General features: G+C 48.6%; 1 protein-coding gene and 1 long non-coding RNA gene across 2 annotated transcripts; one reads left to right on the forward strand and one right to left on the reverse strand.

The window, feature by feature from the left end:
- The first annotated feature begins 4,166 nt into the window (after window positions 1-4,166).
- On the forward strand, window positions 4,167-17,831 carry SH2D5 (SH2 domain containing 5). The gene is made up of 9 exons (XM_074306026.1): window positions 4,167-4,257; window positions 5,732-5,812; window positions 7,259-7,333; window positions 7,971-8,117; window positions 9,194-9,442; window positions 13,542-13,716; window positions 14,499-14,607; window positions 14,893-15,052; window positions 17,534-17,831. Exons 1-9 carry the CDS (start codon window positions 4,171-4,173, stop codon window positions 17,717-17,719), a joined length of 1,269 nt encoding a protein of 422 aa, XP_074162127.1. The 5' UTR covers window positions 4,167-4,170; the 3' UTR covers window positions 17,720-17,831.
- Window positions 17,832-20,309: 2,478 nt separating this feature from the next.
- LOC141564045 (uncharacterized) lies at window positions 20,310-22,483 on the reverse strand. Its single transcript, XR_012488564.1, has 2 exons — window positions 22,116-22,483; window positions 20,310-21,248 (listed from the first exon to the last, which is right to left on the reverse strand). It is a non-coding gene; the product is annotated as an uncharacterized LOC141564045 (long non-coding RNA).
- Between the last annotated feature and the right edge of the window lie 291 nt (window positions 22,484-22,774).

The raw sequence follows: 22,774 nt of genomic DNA on the forward strand, positions 1-22,774 counted from the left end.
AGTTGATGCAGTGGATAGAGCACCAGCCCTGAAGTGAGGAGGGCCTGAGTTCAAATCTGACCTCAGACATTTAACACTTCCTAGTTGTGTGACCCTGGGCAAGTCACTTAACCCCAATTGCCTCAGGGGGAAAAATCTGTTTGGCAGCTGAGTGGAGAACGGTGGAGTGGAGAAAGAGCCATTAGCAGGCTATTGCAACAGGCCACGTAAAAGGCTATGAGCATTTGAACGAGGATGGTATTTCTGTGAGTGAAGATGAAAGGACATATATGAGACATATGAAAGAAACTGACAAGATTGGGCATTGATTGGCTCTGTGGGATGAGAGTGAAGAGTCAAGGGTGACAGAAAGGCTGGGAGCCTGAATGACTGGAAGGAAGTTGATACCTTCCATGGTGAGAAGGAAATTTGGAAGAAGAGAGGGTCTAGAGAGAAATCAAAAGACTTCTGTTTTAGACACAGTGGATCCCAGATGCCTCCAGGGTATCCAGTTCAAGGTTATCCAGTGGGCAACTGGTGGTGTGAGACCGAAGTTCAGTATTGAGGGTAGGTCTGGGAATCATCCTCATGGACATTATATCTTGGAGAAGAGATAATGACCCAGACTTCCTCCTTCACCCCAGAGAAATAGGGAAACTATAGGCCAAATTATTGTGGACATGACCAGATGAGGTCTCTACATTGTGTTTTTCTTCATCGGTTTTCCATTGTGATAACGGAAGATTCTCATGAGTGACAAATGATACAAAGCAAAAATAGTCACCAAACACATCCAAATAACCTGAAGGGGTGGAGTTTGACTATCTTGAAGATCATCTTTCAGCTCTAAATCTTTGTTTTTATGAGTTTCCTTGGGGAAGGATTCTCCTGCAGGTGGAACTTTTGTGGTCCCCTTTGCCTCCATTGCCAAAAGCCATCATGTCACCTCTTCCCAGGACTCACTGCTCTTTAATCAGCTTCTGGCCCTTGTTGGGGCAGTCCTGCCAGTGGAGGTTGGGATGGGGAGTTAATTATTTTCCCCAGGCTGATAATTACAGATCCCTGGGCATGTAGAGAAATGTGAAAGTCAGCCCCAGCTTCCCTCCTTCTTGGCTCTATTTCCCAAGCCCTGGAATTCTGGAGCTTCCTTCTAGGGATTGTGTGGGTTGGTTTATCCTCTTTTTCCCCAGGACGGAGCCAGCTCATCTCAGGCTGAGCTCTCACCTGATGACAAAGGCACAGGAAAAGGGTGTGTCACTGCTGCACCCACTTCCTTCCCAGGGGGTGAGTAGGTGCCAGCTCTCTCCGGGGTAGGAATTGTAAGACTTTCCAGTTAGATTTTCCCTCCTTAGAAAAAATTGCAGAGCACTCAGAACCTCAGAAGCATCTAGCCCTACTTCTACCTATCTCTGATAGCCAAGCAATTGACAGTAAACATTTAATAAGCCATTACTACCTATCAAGAACTGTTTTAAGTGCTGTGAATACAAGGAAAGGCAAAATCTCTTGCTCTCTGCCCACAAAAAGCTCACATTCTTTTAAAAATTATTTTTCTAATTAAAAAGCATTTTGATTTTCCTTTATCAACAATGAAAAAACCCCAAACGTTTGTGGCAAATATGCTTGGTCAATCAAAACCAATCCCCACACTGATCATGTCCAAAAAAGTTTGTCTTGGGGTAGAGAGAATCCTTCATCACTGGCTGTCTGAAATCTGTTACATGGGTCGGAGCTCTTTCAAAGTCTGCTGTTGTGGTTTTGAACAATGTTGCCATTACTGTATAAATTGTTGCCCTGGTTCTGCCCCCTTCGCTCTTCATCAGTTCATAGGAGTCTTCCCAGATTTCTCTGAAACTGAAGGTCACTGAATTTCCATGGGGGAGACAACATAGGATCATAGAACTGAATCCTACTGCCTTCATTTTACAGATGAAGAAACTGAGGCACAGAGATCTTAAATGATGCATATTGAGTAGAAGTAACTTTAGTGGGGAAAACTCTCCCAGCTCGGGGACGGGAGAAGGCGATGAAGGAATCAAGGATTCTAGGAGAAAAAGATGGAGAGAGAGGGAATCTCAGGTATGGATAGTCTTGGGGGGAAAATCCATTGAGATGGGCTTAAACGAGGGTGCTGGCTGTGTGAGCCATGATTCTCCCGTCCCTTTGTATTTCCTGCTCCTCAAAGTCCAAACTTGAGGCTAAGCAGAAGTGGGTGGGAGTTAGAGTTGATCCCCAAGAAGGAGGTCAAAGGATCCTTTGGGAGGGATCGTTTCAGTCAAACCAATGTGGGTTGTGGTGGGCAGAGAGAGGGAGCCTCTGAGTTTGAAGTCTTGCTCAGCTCTTGCCCAGTCCTTATCACAAAAATCTCGGGCTGGAGAAAGGCCCAGTTTGGGGCAAGAAGACTCTCTTGGGGCAGTAGAGACACTACTAGGTCTGGGCTATCTCCATCCCTGTTGCCCTTGCTTTCCTAAATAGTAGTTTAAATTCCCCACTCATATTTTTCTCTGTCTCAGACCCCTTCAGGGGATCCCTCCAGTCAAGTCAAGTCAGTAAGCATTTATTAAGCACCTACTAAATGACAGGCACTGTATTAAGTGTGGGGAATATGAAAAAAAATCTTTGTTCTCAAGGAGCTGACAGTTTAATGAAGGAGACAACATAACATAACATAAATAGTATACTTTGTACAATTATGTACAAAGATATGTATAAGATGAATTGGAGAACATTAAAAAGAGAGGGCTTAAAGCATACCTTTCACTCTGATTGGGGTGACCTAACTTAAATTCTACCCCAAACATTAGCTGGGGACAGCGAGGCAACATGGTGTATATAGTGTCAGGCCAGGAGTCAGAAAGACTCATCTTTGGGAGTTCAAATGTGGCCTTAGATATATTCTAGCTGTGTGATCCTGGGCAAGTGACTTTACCCTATTTGCCTCAGTTTCCTCATCTGTAAAATGGGCTGGAGAAGGAAATGGCAAAAGACTCCAGTACCTGTGTCAAGAAAATCCCAACTAAGGGCAGCTAGGTGGCACAGTGGATAGAGCACCAGCCCTGGAATCAGGAGGATCTAAATTCAAATTCAACTCAGATACTTGACACATTAGCTGTGGACAAGTCACTTAACCCTGATCGCCTTGCCAAAAAAACCCCCAAAATATAACACATAATGGCATCATGAAGAATCAGACATGATTAGAAACAATTGAACAAGAATATTAGCTATGTAATCTTGGGTGAATCACTTAGTAATTCTGTGCCTCAGTTTCTCCATTTACAAAATGGGAATTATAATGCTTCTTATTCCTTTTCCAGGTGGTGAGGAAAAATGAAACCATGTGCTTTGCAAATATTAAAGGGCTACATGATTATTAGTTAGCATTATTCCCATGCTCTACCTTCTAACAATATTGACCTTTTATCTCTTATTCTTGACCAGATGTCACCATGTTTCTGCTCACACTCGTATCTGAATTAATTCTTTCCCTTCTTTCATGGTCAGTATTCCTTTCAAGATCCAACTCAGGTGCCTCCTCCTTCAGGAAGTCTTCCCTGATAAGGAGTTTCCCCCTACTCCCTCAGCCTTTTCTCTCATTCTGTTCTCACATTCCACTTTGTAGTGGAAAACTTGGGTTCATTTATGTCTGTCTGTCTGTCTGTCCTTGGGCAAAATACTTAAATTCCCTGGACCAGTTTACTCCTCTGTAAAATGAGAGGCTTGGTCTCCTCCAACACTATAACTATGATCTATTGTTATTCCTGTACATGTTTTAAATTAAATTAAAATTAAAATACAAACCTCCAGAGGGGAGAGATTACTTCTTATTTCATCATATATCTCTAGAACCCAGCACAGGGTATTGTATACAATAGACACTAAATAAATGTTTCTTGAATTGAATTTGAGTTTGTTGATTTGATTTGTGTTCCCAGTATGCTTATTGGCTGTGTGAGAAGCTTTTTTGGGACTCAGTTTGCTCAACTATAAAATGGGAATAGCAGCAGTTCTGGCACCACCTCCCTGACAGATCTGTGGAGCTCCCACATTACTTTTCCTGTAGAAATGGGGACCACAGGGAGTTGTGCATCTTCTAGGCCAGGTAAAGTCTAAAAAGTTAATCCATTTAACCTTTGACTTTTGCAGCTTCCTCTCTTCTGGAGCCTTCAAAGATAGGAGTTCCTGGGGGCCATGCAAAAGGTGGGGGCTGCTGGCCGAAGGGCCTCCGACACTGCCCTCATTCCACACAGGTCAAGGGGCATCACCAAATTTGCCCAGGTAGGTGGAGCCAAAATGGAATCTTCCAGAGGCTGAGGGAGAGGGAGGGACATAGGGAAGAGACCCCAGGGGACCAGACACAGGCAGCCTGGCCTGGAAAAGGGCTCTCTTGGCCCCAGAGGCTTTGGGGAGGGGTGGGTGGGAGAGGACAAGGAGTAAGAGGCAGTTCCTTAAAGAGTTCCCGGGCCTCCTCTGATTAGGAATTATTGCGCGCACACACACATACACAGAATTACTGTGTACTGCACACAAATGCACATTCATGGAATTACTGCATATTATACACCCACACATGGAATTACTACATATTGCACATGCATACATGGAATCATTGCATATTGCACCCACAGAATTATTGCATAATGTATATACACACATGGAATTATTGCATATTATACATGTATAAATGGAAGTATATTGCAGACACACACAAGAAATTATTGCATATTGCACCCACAGAGAATTATTGTACATTGCATACAAACATATGCAATTATTGCATATTGCACATGCATACATGTAATATTGCATATTGTACACATATACATGGAATCATTGCATATTGCACCCACAGAATTATTGCATGATGTATATGCATACATGAAATTATATTGCAGACACACATACAAGGAATGATTGCGTATTGCACATGTATACACATAGGATTATTTTATAGACATTGAGGTTGGGGGAAGGGGGTTGTTTGGTGCCTGACCCAGAGGATGGTGGGATTCCCCAAGAGTCCTCCCAGACCTCTCTGTGCCTGTTGCTGCCCCTCCCCACTGTCCCTCCCTGAAGCTATTAAGTGAAAACTTGCTGTCCATGGTTTCCCCAGAAACAAAGTGGGGCCAGTTCAGGCATCCTCATTGGGCACCTGGCTGCAGGATCACCTCTCAGTGCAGACTGGGCCTGGCAAGGGGGTTAAGCTGTTGCTCTGGGCAGTATCAGGGAGAGCCCAGGGTTGATGCCCAGAGCTCTGGCTTTCTCCAAAGGCCAGGGGAATGAGGGCCACTGGTTGTTTTGGTGACTGGTCTTGGAGAAGAGGATGAGGAGAAATCCCAGGCTTCTGGGCCTGCCCTCCACCCCATGTAATCTCACAGACCTCCTCTGCTTCCCTGGGCAAGTTTAGAGACCAGGGCCACCAAAGCACCTGCCACTTACTGTGAGTCCTCCCCCCACAGACCTCATTTTCCTTCTCTAAGTCCACATGACTTCTGGATCCTCCCACTTTGGTCCACCCTGGGCCAGTCCTCCTCCAGCCTACAGTGGCCAGAGCCGGGGCACCTATGTGGGGGCAGGAGGGGAATCTTTGAGGGGAGTTCGGCAGGGCCGAGGCTGACACAGTGGCTTGTGTCTTCCCTGCCCTCCTGGGGCCCCAAGGTCTTTTGAGGGGCCATCAGAGGGGGAAGTTTGGGGTGGTAGGGTAAGGCACTGACCTCTTCTCTGACACTCGCTTCTCCCATCTCCATCACAGTATGTGGGCTCCTTTACGGTAGATGACCTGGGACTTCAGGAGAAAGTGTGGATGGTCCAGCAGCAGCTATGGGCCTTGAAAGTAGGTAAAAAAAAAGTGACTGGGGAGGGAATAAGCACCTACTATGTGTTAGGTTCTTTTTACATATGTTTTCTTTCTGATCTTTACAGCAACCTTGCTAAGGTCGGTGCTATTCCCATTTTATAGCTCTGGAAATTGAGGCAGATGTTGTGACCTGCTCATAGTCACACTGCTAGTGCCCATCTGAGGCGGCATTTGAACTCATATCTTCCTGATGCTGAGGGCTCCATTCATTGTATTACCAGCTGTCTCTCACTAGGAGTAGGGAACTGGAAAATGAGTTCGTGCAGAGGAAAGGAGAGAAGGAGGGAAACAATCAGTGTCACTCCTTGATCCTATTGTTTTTGTTTACTATTCCCATTCTTAGAACATGCAGTGTGATAACTCTGAGAGGGCCTTTAGAACCCAGGAGGTCAGAGCCGGGAGGGCCCTTAGAACCCGGGAGGTCAGAGCCAGGAGGGCCCTTAGAACCCGGGAGGTCAGAGCCGGGAGGGCCCTTAGAACCCGGGAGGTCAGAGCCGGGAGGGCCCTTAGAACCCAGGAGGTCAGGGCCGGGAGGGCCCTTAGAACCCGGGAGGTCAGGGCCGGGAGGGCCCTTAGAACCCGGGAGGTCAGGGCCGGGAGGGCCCTTAGAACCCGGGAGGTCAGGGCCGGGAGGGCCCTTAGAACCCGGGAGGTCAGAGCCGGGAGGGCCCTTAGAACCCGGGAGGTCAGGGCCGGGAGGGCCCTTAGAACCCGGGAGGTCAGGGCCGGGAGGGCCCTTAGAACCCGGGGTGTCAGGGCCGGGAGGGCCCTTAGAACCCGGGGTGTCAGGGCCGGGAGGGCCCTTAGAACCCGGGGTGTCAGGGCCGGGAGGGCCCTTAGAACCCAGGAGGTCAGGGCCGGGAGGGCCCTTAGAACCCGGGAGGTCAGAGCCGGGAGGGCCCTTAGAACCCGGGAGGTCAGAGCCGGGAGGGCCCTTAGAACCCGGGAGGTCAGAGCTGGGAGGGTCCTTAGAACCCAGGAGGTCAGGGCTAGGAGGGGAGGGGGGAAAGGCTTCAGAACAGGCAAGGACCTTGGAAGTTCATCTAGTCCAATCCCTTCATTATTCCAGCAGAGGGGATCTCACATCCCACAGTATCCCCTGTAGACTGAGGCCTGGGAGATTCAGGCATCCTTTGTCCCAGTCCAGGGCTCTGTCCACTTCACCCCACAGCCTTCCTCCGCCTCTCGCTGGGCCCTCAGGTTCAGGAGGAACACTGCCCACCTAGGGCTATGTCTCCAGTAGGGAGCATGGGCATCCTCTCCCCAGGTTGCATAGTGAGCCAGACCTCTCTGACCCCAGAGCCCTCCTGCTCGGGTCTCTCAGCTAATAGGCCGGAGCCCAGCAGGGCCAGGCCAATGGGAGGCTGGGAGAGCCAGGGTTCCTTGCTCCTTGCCACCCCCTCCTTTCTCCTCCTTTGCCAGGATTGCCCCAGGCGAAGAGCTGTGATCCTAAAATTCAGTCTTCAGGGTGTCAAGATCTACAGTGCAGAGGGGGAGGTAGGTGCTCAGCTCTCTGGGTGTGGGCCTATCTTCCCACTCATCCCTTCTCCCCACTCAGTGACTCACCCACAACCCCCGTTCCAGCTGTCTGGCCCCCACACCCTCCCTGCCTATCACCTCCAGCTCTTTCCCACCTTATCCCTCCCCCTGCTTTTTTCTCCTCTCTTCCCAATCCCTCCCTCCAAATCCTTCTCCACCAGAGCTAAAGCTTCTCTTATTTTCCATCACTTGAATGGTTCTATTTTTCTCATTCCTTATTTCCTTCCCCTTAAAAACAATAATTTTCCTAGCCCTCTTCCTTTTTTAAGAGGTGGATTACTTGGTTCTTTCTGACTCAGGGATTCTGGGAGTCATACAGGGAACATCTGCTTTAGCCTTGAGCAATGGGGCTGCCAGGCTTCTTGCTATTGGCTTGGAGGTTCCTGGATCAGGCTCCGTCTAGTGACTCCCTGAAACAGTGGGGGGGGTGCAGACTCCAGGCCTGGTCCACCTACCATGATTGCTTCTCCTCACCCTTACCCCCCACTTACTTGGCTGGCAGAAGGTCCCCCAGGGAAAAGACACTTTAGAACTAGCAGCTGCCGAATGAGAATGGCCTGTGTCAACCTCCCACCTGTGTCCCCTCCTCCCCCAGACTCTCCTGATGGCTCATGCCCTGAAGCGGATCCTGTACTCCACCTGGTGCCCAGCGGAATGCCAGTTTGCCTTCATCTCCCGGAATCCACGGAGCCCAGCCAGCAAGCTCTTCTGTCACTTGTTTGTGGGCAGCCAGACTGGGGAGGTACTGGGGACTGCAGGGTGGGGCACGTCCAAGAATCCCTGTTCTCTGTCAGTCTGGGAGGAATTGTGGGAATGAGGGGAGGCCCTCAGAGCTCTCCAAGACTCAGTGTCAGGCCGGGCCAAGGATGGACAGTGGCTACAATCAAGGTGCCCACCCACCAACGGGTCAGCTCCCAGGTCCTCACTTCCTGATCCCACTGTACCCTAGCTGCTGGCCTTGGGAAGCCCAAGACCCAAGTCTTACTTAAATGTCAAAGCACAAGAACAAAGGGCAGCTCTCCAGTCACTCAAGCCTGCCACGTGGAGGGCTAACGGGACCTCAGCATGTCTGGAGTGGGCAAGATTCTGCTTCGTCCCACTGAGGAGTTGTGCACAGCTGTCAGATATCAGACCCCTGACTATGTGGAGGGGGTGGGGCAGGAAAGTAAAATAGAAAGCCTCCTCTGCCAGCAAGGAGCTTCCACTCCCTGTGGGGAGGGGGAGGGACGGGGCAGTACTTAGAGACATGAGTGAGCAGGAGGGACCAGAGCGTCAGCACGAAAGGCTTCCCTCCAGAGAGGGCCCATGAGCTGACCCTGAAGAGGGGTTCTAAGAGGCAGAGGGGAGGACAGAAAGCATCCTACCAGCAGGGGAAGCCTAAAAGGCATGTAGGAGGGTTCTAAAGCCCTCCCGGCTCTGACATCCTGGGTTCTAAGGCCCTCCCAGCTCCATACACTATATTCTTATGGATCCAGCTGTGACATTCTAAGTTCTAGGGCTTTAGAACTTTCTAACATCATTTCCAGCTCTGACAATTTAGGATGGGATGTTCTATGATTCTCAAATGGGATTGTCTAGGACATGGAGTGAGGGGGAGTGGGCTCAGTAGTAGAGATGATTCCCATGGGTTAGTGACAAAGGGTGATGTGTTCCAAAGATAGCTCCCTAGATCCTCTTTTACTTGTCCCTTGGTGCTTTGGGGCTGGGGACAGGAAAAGGAGCTGGAAGGAAGCCTTGATTGAAGTCTAATCCATCTCCATTCCTCGTCTCCCCATTTCTCCCCACCTCCCCACTCCCATCTCTGTTTTGCCTCCCCAGGTCCAGATCCTACACCTACTGCTTTGCCGTTCCTTTCAGCTGTCATACCTCTTGCAGCACCCCGAGGATCAGGCCCAGCCTGGGCCGGGGCCCCCTGCAGAGGAGCCCCCCAAGCCGCTGCCCAGCCCCGGGGGTCCTGCTGCGGTGGTCAGGGAGCCCTTTGGCCGAGATCAAGTCTCTCAAAATGTCCACGCCCTGGTTTCCTTCCGGCGGCTGCCAGCCCCAACCGATGGCCCAGCAGGAAGCACAGTGAGTTGCTCACCTTCAGTGTGAACTGAGGCAAACAGGATAGATGGGGTGGTAGGGAGCTAAGAGAAGACTTGCTAGGCCTCCTATTCCCAGGCCTCCAGAGCTGCAGACCACCTTTCCTCCTGCCTGCCCAGCTCCAGGCCCAGCCCGGGGCTCCCCACATTAGGGGGAAGCTTGCCAGGACCTGGAGCAGGTGCTCTGACTGCATTTAAGAGCCTCTCCAGCCCAAGGACCTGAGTTCAGATTCCCCTTTTGTTCCTTTTATTTTCAACAGTGACTGGAGCTGTAAGTAGCTTTAAAAATCTGAACTGTTTCCTTCCTGGTGACAAAAGGGAGTTAAAATTTCTGTCCCATTCTACCTTTTCTTTCTTTTAAATAGTATTTCATTTTTTCCAATTACATGTAATGGCAACTTTAACATTCATTTTTAATTTTTTAAATAGCTTTTTATTTGAAAAATATATACAAAGATAGTTTTCAGCGTTTACTCTTGAAAAACCTTGTGTTCCAAATTTTTCTTCCTCTCTTCTCCCCCTCCACTAGATGCAAATAGCTCAATATATGTTAAATATAACATTCATTTTTAAAATAAAATTTTGTGTTCCAAATTTTCTCCTTCCTTTCTAAGGAGTAATTTGCTATAGATGCTATAAATACAATCAGGTAAAAGACATTTCCATGAGTCATGTTATGAGGAATGGCTCACTTTTTTGTAAGAAATTTCAGGAAGCCACCTCCAGGAATTCTGGGGGTACCTGGCCTGAAACTGAGGAGGATGGGACCGAAAAGCAGTGGTCAGCACATAGGAGGGACCCCAAAAGTGCCTACTGACGTTTGACTAGTAGGAGACAAGGTCAAGATTCCAGCTCTCACTCTGACCAGGGCTCTGAGCCTGCTCTGATTTTTTCTTCCTTTCCCTGAGGTTTAAAGGACAGTTTGGGGGTGAAGTTATAGGGGAAGGGAAAGCAATGGCACATGGGAATGGGGAAAATTTGCTTGGATTAAGGAGGTATACTAAAGTGGATAGAACATCAGCTCAGAGGTCAGGGTGACTAGAATCTTGTCTCAGTCACTTGTTCCTGCAGGACATTGGGCAATTTTCTATTTCTTCTGAATAAGCCTCAGTTTCCTTATCTGAAAATGATGGAATTGAACCTCTGAGGGCCTTTCCAATTTTAAACTTTCAGAGTGCAGTAGAAAGAATGCTGAATTCTTTACTTGTAATTGGGGGGGAAAATTCTATTTACATTTAAAAAAAAAAAGAATACTAGACTCACAAGAAGACCTGGGTTCAAATCCTAGTGCTCAGATCCATAGTTCTCTGTTTCCTCAAATGAAAATGATTAGGTTGAGACTTGGTTGCCTCTGAGGTCCCCTGTTTTTCTAAGGGCCAACTGGGGAGCATATGTTGGGGTGGACCTAGGTCCAGACTCCTTCCATGTACTCTGACCCTTTTTTGAAGGATGTGCATAACCTGTGACTCTGGATTTGAAGAATCATAACCTGGATCCTTTTAGACTAATCCTTCACTTAGAAAACTGTGATGTTCTATTTCTCTAGATTATAATCATTCTCTGGGATCTCTTGGGGAGCTTCTGAAGACAGCCTTAGTTTCAGTTCAGTTCAATAATTCCAAAATGTAGCCAGGAGTTAAAGTCCTTTACTGTCTTTTTCCAGATCTTATCTCCTGATCCTTTATTTTCTCCTTCAAGTCTTGTCTCCTTCACTTGGGGCTCAGCTAGCTTTCTGGAGGCCTTCCTCTCTCTTTGGTTCCCAAGAACTCTTGTCCAAATGTCTCCAGATTCTCGTCTTTCCCAATGTCTCCAGCCAGCACCATGGTGGAATCTTGAATGACTCTCTTGACTCTGAATCTCCTAGAATATGGGAATCAGACTCTGCCTCTGAGAGTGGGCTTGTGGGTATTCCCTGGGCTTGTGGGAGCTCCTTAAAAGTATGCTCTCTTAAAGGTGTGAATCTCATGGAATTCTAGTAAATACATTACTGAACTAAAGAACTGTTAATCACCATGCTAAATTAGATAATTATATCCATTCCAATGACTTAGCACCTTGTAAGAATCCTAACATCTCCCCCTTTCTTTTGATATTTAGAACATAGGGTGGTCATGACCTCCCTGATTTCTCAAGGAGGTGAGAACCCCAAAAAAGAAAGTGATCACTATTACACATAAATTACATAAATTACATAAGCACATAGCAATACAACACAGGCTAGAAATGTTAAATAACATAAATCAACATGAAGAATTTATACATGTCCATAAGCCCTAGAAATAGTCCAAAAGGAATCCATTGTTCATTAGTTCATGTGCCAGGAAGCCAATAATTCCTGCAAGCTTTGAAGTCCTGCAATAACAACATCAACATCCTGCATCAACAATTTTTCATCTCAAGGAAGCCAATGATCCCTGCTGGTTTTCAAGTCCTTTAACAGTCTTGTGTTAGGGAATCCAATGATTCCTGCAGATTTTGTTCTTAGGCCTTCTCCTTTGTTTTGAGGTTTTTCTCTTTTTCTGTCTCTCTCTGATGGACAAGGCAAATACAACTAGTTGGGACACATCTGATTCCTTTTCCACCTGTGGAGATACCAGCAAATCCTCTCCCCCAAGCAGTTAACCGATCTGATTCCTTCCATTCACAACTTTCTGGGTCTCTCCACATCACCTGGCAATTATCTAAGGACAGTGGAGCTGCTTGCACTGGACATTGTCCTTCTGGTGGGTTATAAAACCTGTCTGCCGGAGCCAGTGCATCTTTGTCAAAAATTAAAAAAATAATGGTATAGAAAACCAAATTTAGAAGTTCTCTAGGGTTACCTGTGGCTCCCCCTTTCTTTTGTTTTTGGAGGAGTGTCTTAATGTCTCTGTTTCTTCTTTCTAATATTGCCTGACCTTGCGAATTAAAAGGTATGCCAGTGGTGTGTAAAATCTTATACTGTGCACAAAAGTGTGTAAAATGTTTGGACATACATGCAGGCCCATTATCTGTTTTTATTTCTTGTGGCACACCCATAATTCAAACACTTGGATAAGGAATTCAGTGACCACTCGGGCTGTCTCTTTTGCTATTGGCATTGCAAAAGTGAATCCTGAAAAGGTGTCTACCACAACATGGATAAAAGACAGATGATCAAAAGATTTATAATGGGTCACATCTATTTGCCAGAATTCACTGGGTCTCAAACCACAAGAGTTCTTCCCTAGAGGAAGTGTAAGAGCATGGAAAGGAAGGCAAACTGTACAGCTTTTTACTATGCTCCTAGCTTCCTCTCTTGTTATTCCAAATCGTAAACATAAAGCTCGGGCAGCCTGATGATATTTAGAATGAGATTCTTGTGCTTCTTGAAATAAAGGAGTACTGGCTAACATAGTTAAAAGGCCATCTGCCTTTGAATTTCCATCAAAAATAGGACCTGGAAGTCCACTATGTGAGTGGACATGCAAGATATAAATCTTACCTGGATGCTTTCTCACTTTCTCTTGAAGTTCCTTAAAGAGCTGATAAATATTAGAGGCTGCAAATTTTATTTGGGCTGTGGCAATTCTTTGTACCACACCTACTGAATATGCCGAATCAGATATTACATTTATGTCTCCAGGATAATAAGAGCTAGAATGATTGCAAATAATTCATTCTGCTGAGTGGACTGAAAAGGAGTTCTGACTACTCTCTTTATGATTAAATCATGAGAGTATACAGCACAAATGTTACATTTGGATGCATCTGTAAAGATAGTTGGTCCTTTAAGAGGAACTTTAGAAACCTTTTCTTCAAAAATCCATCGCCAATTATGTAGTAACGGGTTATCTTTAACATCAATATTGTGCTTTCTCTTTATTTTGTTAAGCATTACCACTTTACATTTTAATCTGCTTTGCAAACATGGGTCAGAGCAGGGATTTGAACCCCAGGGCAGTCAGTGTCTTCTGCCATGGCTCCAGAGGCTGTGACTGCGGCAGGAAGGGCCTGTGGGTGTTCAGAGCCAGGGCGCTGACTTCATTACAGGAAGATGTTCAATCTGGGATATCTCTGTCTGTGTCTCTCTGCCCTCCCCATCTCATCCCGGTCCCTGTCCATAGAGGGAAATGTCCGAGGCAGAAGGTCGGGGGGCTGGCCGTCACTCCCGCCTTGGGAACCCTTACTGTTCCCCAACTCTGGTGCGAAAGAAGGCGATTCGAAGCAAAGTGATCCGCTCGGGAGCTTATCGCTGCTGTACCTATGAGACCCAGCTGCAGCAGTCTGCCAGGGAGGCCTGTAAGTGTGTGAGTGTGTAAATGTGAGTGTGAGTGTAAGTGGGGGGGAGGGCATTGTGTATGTCTGGCTGGAGGTGGAGGGGAAGGGGGCAGGGCAGGCGTTCCTGGACATGCAGAGGGATGTTGCTTTCTCAGATTCCTGTGAATATAGCCCCAGAATCACGGGGTCTCAGATCTAGAAGAGGCCTTAGGGGCTGTCAGATCTGACCCATTCCACATCTGACTGGGATAGTCTGAGGTTCTGGATCCATTCTACAGAAGAGAAAAGCAAAAGAGTTAATGAAGTGCTCCAAAGGGACAGTGACTCACCTCAGTGACAGAGAAAGGTTTTAAGGTGTCATTTACATGTCCTCATGGAATTTCATAAACGATCACAGCTAAGGAGCTTAGAACCCAGGAGGTCAGAGCTAAGAAGGAGCTTAGAACCCAGGAGGTCAGAGCTAAGAAGGAACTTGGAGCCTAGGATGTCAGAGCTGGGAGCAGAGACCTCATCCAACTCCCTCATTTTCCAGTTGGCAGGGAGGGTCCTCCACAAAGTCCTCCACAGGTGAGTGTCTCTAGCAGGACTTGAGCTAAGGAAGGGGTTTGTGACTCCAGTTCTAGACTGTGACATAGTGGAGAGTGTTGGGCACAGATTCCAGGGCCTGTGTCCATATGTGGATTGCTACTTCTGACCTCATTTGTAAAATGAGTTCCTGGGGCTGTCCTGAGATTCCAGTGAGAGAGTGGGTGCCAGGTTCTTTGTAGAGCACCACCCACATGTCAGCTCTTGTTATCATGCAGTTCCCACTGCCTGGGAGAGCTGGGCTCAGGGGGCCAGTGGCCTGGTTTGCCTGGTGGAGAGTGAGGGGAGCCTGACGGAGAACATCTGGGCCTTTGCTGGCCTCTCCAGGTGAGTCTCTCTCCACACTCACACCTGATGGGCAATTTTCTGGTTGGAAGTACAGCATTCAAAGTAGGGGGTCTTATGCCCAAAGCAGCTTCGGGCTAGGGGGCAGGGTATTCCCAGAGAGGGACCCAGGTTTGCTTAGGGGTTTGGGGAAAGGCCAGATAGGAGCTTCCTCCCCATTTCTGGGAAATGTAGCTGTGAGCCAGCCTTTGGCCAGGGGGTCCCAGAAAAGTGCTCCCCTGGGGGCTGGCAGTCACCAAAAACACCTCTTTGTACCTTCTGCCCCAGGGCCCAGGCACTCTCCCTGCTCCGAAAAGATGTTCTAGGGGCCTTTCTCTTGTGGCCCGAGCCTGGATCCAGTGGCCAGTGGTGTCTGTCCGTGAAGACACAGTGTGGTGTGGTCCCCCATCAGATCTTCAGGACCCATTTGGGCAAATTCAGTGTGGAAGTAAGTGCTTGGGTTCTGATGCCTCTGATCCCTGCTCACCCCTCACCCCCCTCCAACCTCTCCTCTGTTTACATCCCTTGGAACATCTCAAGGTACCCAGAAATCTTGGGTTCTGAGATGCAGACCTGTGCTGGGAGTGTCTGAATTAGGAGACCCCCGTAGTTTCAGGAAGAAAGGAAAAAAGGAAAGGAGGGAGGGAGGAAGGAAGGAAGGGAGGGAGGAAGGGAGGAAGGGAAGGAGGAAGGGAGGAAGGAAGGAGGAAAGGACGGAAGGAAGGAAGGAAGGAAGGAAGGAAGGGAAGGGAAGAAAATAGAAAAGGAGGATGGAAGAACAAGGAGGAAGAGAAGGGGAAAACAAAGGAAAATAGGTAGGGACAGAGGAAAGGAGAGGAGGAGGAATGAAGGAGGATAAGTTCACTGAAGAAAGGAAGGAGTCCTTTACTAGGTTATCCAGTGTGCTAAGCCCTGGTGATACAAATAGGAAAAGAGAGTGTCCACCCCTTCCAGGACCTTCCTTTTGTTAGTGGAGGGTGACCAGACAGGGGTGCTTTGGTCTGGACAGTCCTAGGGACAGTGAATGGAGCCTTCTGGGAGGTGGATAACACCTTATAGAGCACACAGAGGAAAGTCCTTTGGAAACTTGGAAACACGAGAGCAATGTTATCCCAGTCTTGGCTCCCAACCCTCTCCAGGTGATCTTTCCCTCATTTGCACCTTGATGATAATTACATTAGGGCTGACATTGCAGGGCTCTGATAAGGAAAGTGGGTCAACAAGCATTTATTAAATGCCCATTCTGTGCAGGGCAAAAAACTCTGAAGTCATGAAAAGGGCAAAGGCCCGGCCCCAGCTCTCAGTGGGTAGGTAAGGGACCAGAGCAATGGGCCTGGAGTTTGGAGGAGCAGTTTAAAGCCAGCCTCAGACACTTCCTAGATGTGTGACCCTGGGTCATACTTAACCTCTGCTGCTTGGATGTCCCCATCTGTAAAAGGGGATAACAAAAAGCACCTATCTCCCAGGTTTGCTAGGAGGCTCAGGGATCAACTGAGAAAATATCTGTGAAGCATTTAGCACAGTGCCTGGCACATAGTAGGTGTGATAGACATGCTTGTTCCCTTCTCCTTCCCTCATTTATATAAAGCATTTAGCACTGTTAATGGAGGGTGACCTGACAGGGACATGGTACATAAGACACTACTTAATAAATGCTTATTTCCTTTCTTGTCTCATAGAGCTCATTTGCATAATGGGGAGCTCACATTCTAATGGGGGAAACAACCTAAGAACAACCAAAATTTAACTTTAATTTTAATAAAGAACTTTCAAGTTTGCAAAAGTGCTTTACAGCTTATCTCACTTGATCCTCACAACCACCCTATGAGGAAGGTGCTGTTTTATCCCTATTTTACAGCTGAAGGAGCAAGCTGAGTGAGGTTGTGACCTTCCAAGGGTTACATCTCCAGTTCTCTGAGTCAGGGTTTTAATTCAGATTTTCCTGACTCCAACCCAGCATTCTGGTCACTGTACTGCCTCAGTTATGGTTGTAACTAGGTAATCTCTTCCACAGAGCCATTTTCTCCATTTTGGCATGAGAAATTAAAGGGGAATTATTTGGCATAAAAAAATAAAGGGGAATTTATCCAAAACAAATGTGGAATTGTTTGTTCTGCAAACAAAGGGAGTTTGTAGAAAATGCAGATAACACAGAAGTCTAGATGCTCATAAATGTACAAAATATATGTATAGCATTGTAGAATATCGACCTATTTTATCTTTTAATACCTTAATAATTCAGACTCCTTCTCTGGTAGGAAGGGCCAAAATATTTCACAGGGTTTTCCAGACTTGGGGAGGGGTGCCTCAACCCCCTCCATGTGAAAGGGACAAGTGTGCATATAAGATATGGATGGTATAAATTGAAGAAAATCTGAGAGGGAGCACTAGCAGTAGGGGGACCAGCCCCCTTCCCCCCATGCTCATCAGACGGGAATTTGAACTGAGTTAACTTTACAATATAGAAGAAATGGGGGCAGCTAGGTGGCGCAGTGGATAGAGCACCAGCCTTGAATTCAGGAGGACCCGAGTTCAAATGTGACATCAGACACTTAGCACTTCCTAGCTGTGTGACCCTGGGCAAGTCACTTAACCCCAGGCTCAGGAAAAAAGAAAAGAAAAGGGCATCCATAAAGCCTCAAGGAAAAAAAAAAGAACAATATAGAAGGAATGGGGACAAAATTTGGGCTGGGACTCCTTCAAGCTAAGTCACCAAGGCACATGCTTAGCTTCTCTGGGGCCACTTCCTTTTCCGTGAAATGAAAGGTCGGACTAGGTGATCCTGGAGATCTCTTCCCTCTCAGTGTTATACATCTAATCATGTATCCCAGACTCAGACTGAGCCCATCAGTCCACCAGTGGGGGGTGAAGGAGGCGGCTGGAACCCTGGGCCTGAGGATGATTTTGTTTTTCCTGTGCCTTCCCTCAGCATCTGCCTACAGAATTCCCCACCCTGGAGGCCTTGGTGGAGCACCACTCGGGAGCCGAGCGGAGCCTCTTCTGTCCGCTAGACATGGGACGCCTGAACCCCTGCTATGAGGCACAAGACTGTGGCCGGCCTACGTGGTCCCGTGGCCACCCTAAGCATGAACCTCGGCAACAAGAACTGGGCTAAGGCCACCTTTGAATTCCCTGATGCCCTAGCACTGAGAGAGACAGAGACAAAGACAGAGACAGACATACAGAGGACAGAGAGACAGAGTCAGAAAGACACAGAGAGAGAGAGAGAGAGAGAGAGAGAGAGAGGAGAGAGAGAGAGAGAGGAGAGAGAGGAAACAGAGAGAGACAGAGAGAGAGGAGAGAGAGAAACAGAGAGAGACAGAGACAGAGAGAGACAGAGAGAGAGAGAGAGACGAGAGAGAGAAGAGAGAGAGAAGAGACGAGAGAGAGAGAGAGATGAGAGAGAGAGAGAGAGGAGAGAGAGAAGAGATGAAAGAGGAGAGGGAGAAGGAGAGAAGAGAGAGGAGAGAGAGGGAAGAGAGAAGGAGGAAGAGAGAGAGAAGGAGAGGAGAGAGAAAGAGAGAAGAGAGAGAATGAAAGAGAGAGGGAGAGAGAAGAGAAGAGAGAGGAAAGAGAGAGGGAGAGAGGAGAGAGGAGAAAGAAGAGAGAGAGAGAGAGAGAGAGAGAGAGAGAGAGAGAGAGAGAGAGAGAGAGAGAGGGAGAGAGAGAGAGAGGAGAGAGAGAGAGAGAGAAAACAGGAGAGAGACAGAGACAGAGAGATTAGTATGTTTGTGTGTGTATTTCCTCTGGATCTTCCCAACAGGAGCAATGTCTTCCCTTGGTGCTAGGGCTCAAGGAGCATAGGCCCTTGCTAATCTCTTACTGCTGGTGTCTTGACTCTGCACAACGAAACAGTTGCTTCACTAGCCTGGGATGGCTGCCTGGAGTAGACACCCTCATCAGACATGGTCCAGTCCTGGGGGACGGCCTTTTTGTCCAGGCCCAGGACCCTCCCCTTCCTTGGATGGCTTTGCCCCACGCTCTATTTCAAGCTTTCTTATGAACACCTAGTTTTATTGAGAAGATTTTTTTGATGGATCTTGATGGAGAGGAATCCAAACATAGTAACTGAAAGACACTTGGGTTTGAAGCTCTGTTCTACTACTTCTTAGCTCTGTGACCTTCAGCAAAGTTTTCCTTTCTCTAGACTGGTATAATGGATAAGAGCTAAGGAATACCTGAGTTTAAATCCCATTTCAGATATTAGCTCTGTGACCCTGGATAAGTCGCTTCTAACAGCCTCAGTTTCCTCATCCATAAATATGAGGGGGTTGGACTCAATGATCTAGCTTTAAATTGATGATCTATGATAAAGAGATGGGAATCAGACGGTCCCTAATGCCCTATGATTCTGCTCTTTCTGCTAGTCCTGTATCTGGGGCTGAAGGTACAGCAAGGGAAGTCACTGATCAGGGGTTAAGTCCTTGATTAGAGGGATTACAAAGGATACAAGCAGCCCAGGGGAAGGGAAGCTGGAAGAGCCAATTTGGTCTTCAAAAGCTACTTAAAAAACTGCAGTCCCTAGTTAAGGTAGGAGGGGCATAGGGAAGGCTGCTGCAGAAACACAGGGTGGGCAACCATCTCAGGTGCGAACATCCCCAACTGGCCAGGGAATCTCCAGGGTAACTCAGTGCAATCATAGGATTTAGAACCCGAGAGAGTCTAGTCCAACCTCTCATTTCAAGGACAGAGAAGCTAAGGAAGAAAGAGGGAAGCTGATTTATTCAAGGACACAGTGTAGCTGAAACAAAACTGCCATCAGGTCTGGGAAACTTGAAAGAGGTAGGGAGTGAATTCAGCTCATTGAACTAGCTCCTGGATCTCGAGGCTTTGAAGTTTACCGGGTGCTTCCTTTAAAAACAATCCCCTCCACCCCAAGGATAGGATCTGAAGGGTCTTGTCCTCTTTTAACAAATAGGGAATCTGAGGCTTTGTGAAATGACTTGTTCAGGATTAGGCAGCTAACAAGTGTAAGAAGCGCGATTTGAATGTATTTGCTGAATCCACACATCTTCATTTTCTCAGTCCCCATGTTTCCCTTTCTCTGTCTGTCTTCCCCCTCTTCCCTCCTCCAAATGTCTGTCTGTGCCTCCTCTTCCTTTCCTTTCTCCAGCTCCATCTCTTTTTCTCTGTTTCTGATTATCCCAGTCTCCCAATCAGCTTGATATTTCCACTCTCTCTATATATGTATGTATATTTATCTACTTTGTATATGTACATGCATTTGTTTATGTATGGTGGATATGGTTCTCGACTTAAGAATCAGGAAGTCCCAGGTTGAAATACTGCCTTAAGCACTGTGTGATTCTGGGCTAGTCACTTAACATCTCTGGCCGAAGTTTGCTTAGATGTAGGATGAAAAGGCTGAGCGTGACCTCTGGGGCTTTGCTCTCCCTTGGGCAAGCTAGGGCCCAATAAAATCTACAGAGTTATGGGAAAGAATAGCTGAGACCCCCACAGCCCAGGCTCATTTATGTTTTATAGAATTTGTTCCTCCTCACTATTCTATCACCTGGGAAACTGCAAACTCCAATCTCACCCGTATCTTCAATGGTGGAGCATTTAGGCCCTGGGCAGGGACGCAAGGAGAGGCTGGGGGGGGGGGTTGGGCAAGAACCACTGAGAAGGTGAAAGAATGTGGAGGGTGAGTGGGGCAGGCTGGGGAATCTACATTGAAGAGGCCCGATTTCAAGTATGAGAAGTGCTGTCGTGGGAACGAGGTTTATTAGACTCACACTGCTTGACCTCTGAAGGATGAACCAGGAACAAAGGATGGAGTCACACAGAGGCAGATTCCTAACACTTAGAGCTTTCCATAAGAGGAACAGGCTTTGGGAGGAAGTAGTGAGTGAGTGCCAGTGGAGGCTTTAAGACTGCTTGTCAGAAATGTCTGATATGAGATACTTGGCCCCTGTAGCTTCCCCCATCGGGTTTTGGGTTAGGTTAACAATGCAATCATCCTTTCTTTTAGGTAAACATGGTGGGATCTTTCAGACTTAATTGTGAAAAACATTCATTTTCAAGATGCTGAAATCTCACAGGTACTCTCCCTGTTTCAGTTGGCCTGTTCCTTTATAAGGCATCAAACCTCCCAATGTACCTCCCCTACCCCCAGACCAGTACTGGGTTCCATAAACTCCCAAACCTAGGGACACACAAGGGGAAATCGAGGCACTCGGTCACCGTGTGACTTTGGGCATGTTTCCCTTCCGCTTCAGCTTCCTTATCTGTCCAATAAAGGGCTGAGATGAGACCGGCTCTTCTATTTTCATCATGACAGTTAGTTGACAGTTTGAAATTGAAAGCGTCGCTGATGGCCAAAGGCTGATTTCTGAGTCCAGGAATTAGCACCCACGGAGCAGGATGGGGGGGGGGGGAACGACAGTGGGGGTGGAGGTTCCAAGGCTGATTCCTTTGCGGTTTTCTTTTGGGGGACATTTTCTGGAAGGGTCATAGGTTAAATTCTGAGTCCCCGGATGGAAGAGCATGATTATCAATGAAAACATTTCTCTGACTTAATGAAGCTGAATGGGGAAATAGGGTTGACTTCATGTCTTTTGGGTGGAATCCATTTATTCCATCAAACGAAGAATATGGTAGTTAGACCCAACGCTAGTCGAGGATCCCAGGATCAAAGTTTCCCCCTATTGTGAACAACAAATAACAATAACAAAAGTGGGTCAGAATCGGACTACTTAAATGATGGCGCAAATAGGGAAAGAAGGTTTCAAGAGGATCGTTTATTCGATGGAGAGCAACTTTTCCCAAGCACTTTGACATTCAACAAGTGTTAAGTCCAGGCACTAGGCACTTGCCCCATTTGCATACGAACCACGAATGTACTCATTTGAGCCTCACGGTCCCTTACTGTGTAAACTTCCTGGGAATGAAACCCTAGGATTCTTAAAAAACAACAAAACCCCCCAAACCTCACTCGTACGTTTCCCAGAGTCAGGGACCTTTGGGGCGGCCTTTTCTTCTTGAGCAGGGTGGTCTCTTGTCCCCCACCTCCTGATCTTGAGCCCGGACTCTGTTTTCAGTCTTACGCCCCCGCCCCTCACCGGCCGCTTCCACTCCTCCCCCGCCCTCCCGCCCCCCCACCGGCCGCTTCCACTCCACCCCCGCCCTCCCGCCCCCCCACCGGCCGCTTCCACTCCACCCCCGCCCTCCCGCCCCCCACCGCCGCTTGTTCAGGCGGGGGTCCTGAGGACTGACTTCTTTCCTTTCCACGGTTCCCCATCCCAGTCCTTAGAGGAAAGCCCGGGTTAGGGACAAGGAGGAGTGAGACGGGGTCCTTTCTTTGTTCTTGAATTTCTCCCTTACTCGAAGGTCTTTAAAACACGCCTTTATGTGGCCCGCACCCCTGATGTACCCTCGGCCCTGCCTGGGACTCCCGCAGTCTAACCACCCCTCACTTTCCCGTCTCCTTCCCCAGCGGGTTCACATGCACCCAGCCCGGGGCTCTAGGGCCTCCGCGCTACCTCTCCGGGTCATCGGCGGCTCCCACGTACCCGCGGACCGGTTGCTTTGGGGTGCCTGGCAAACCTCCGGCTGGCTGTCGTGTCTCTGAGAACGTACCAGCCCCGTCTCTCCCCGGAGCGACCCCCCACCTGTTGAGAAGTGACTGGGCGAGGCTCGCTGGACGTGGCTTTGCTTGGAACTTGCCGGCCTCCCCGGGCCGCTGCCTGTGACGCCAGAGCCGGTCGCTAAGCAGCCGCGAACGCCGCGACAGGCGGGCGGCAGGGGCGGCTCCCGGGCTCGGGTCCCTGCGGCGGCGGCGGCGGCGCCCGCAGCGCTGAGCCCCCTCCCCCCTCCCCCCCCCCCGGCCCAGCTACAGGGACGGGAGAGCCGGGGCGGAGGAGGAGACGCAGGCGCCGGCTTCGGCCCCCCACCTCCCACGCGCGAGCGTGCCGGGGTCCCCCGGGAGGCTCCGCCCGCCCGGGAGCCCCCTTCCCCCTTCCCTCCCCCCCCCCCGCCCCTTCGAGGCCCCGGTACCGGACCGCTGCTCCTCCCCCAGACCCCTCCCCCCGCCCCTCAATCTACTGTGCATTTATTGCCGAGCCCCTCGAGGCCCTGGCACCTGGCCCTCGCGAGGAGGCCGGGTCGGCCACCCACCTCCTTCCCTAGACCCCTGCGCTGCCCCCAGGCCCTGCTCCCACCCTGAGGAGCC

The sequence above is a fragment of the Sminthopsis crassicaudata genome, chromosome 3 (genome assembly GCF_048593235.1).
Source record: "Sminthopsis crassicaudata isolate SCR6 chromosome 3, ASM4859323v1, whole genome shotgun sequence".
NCBI classification, from domain to species: Eukaryota; Metazoa; Chordata; class Mammalia; order Dasyuromorphia; family Dasyuridae; genus Sminthopsis; species Sminthopsis crassicaudata.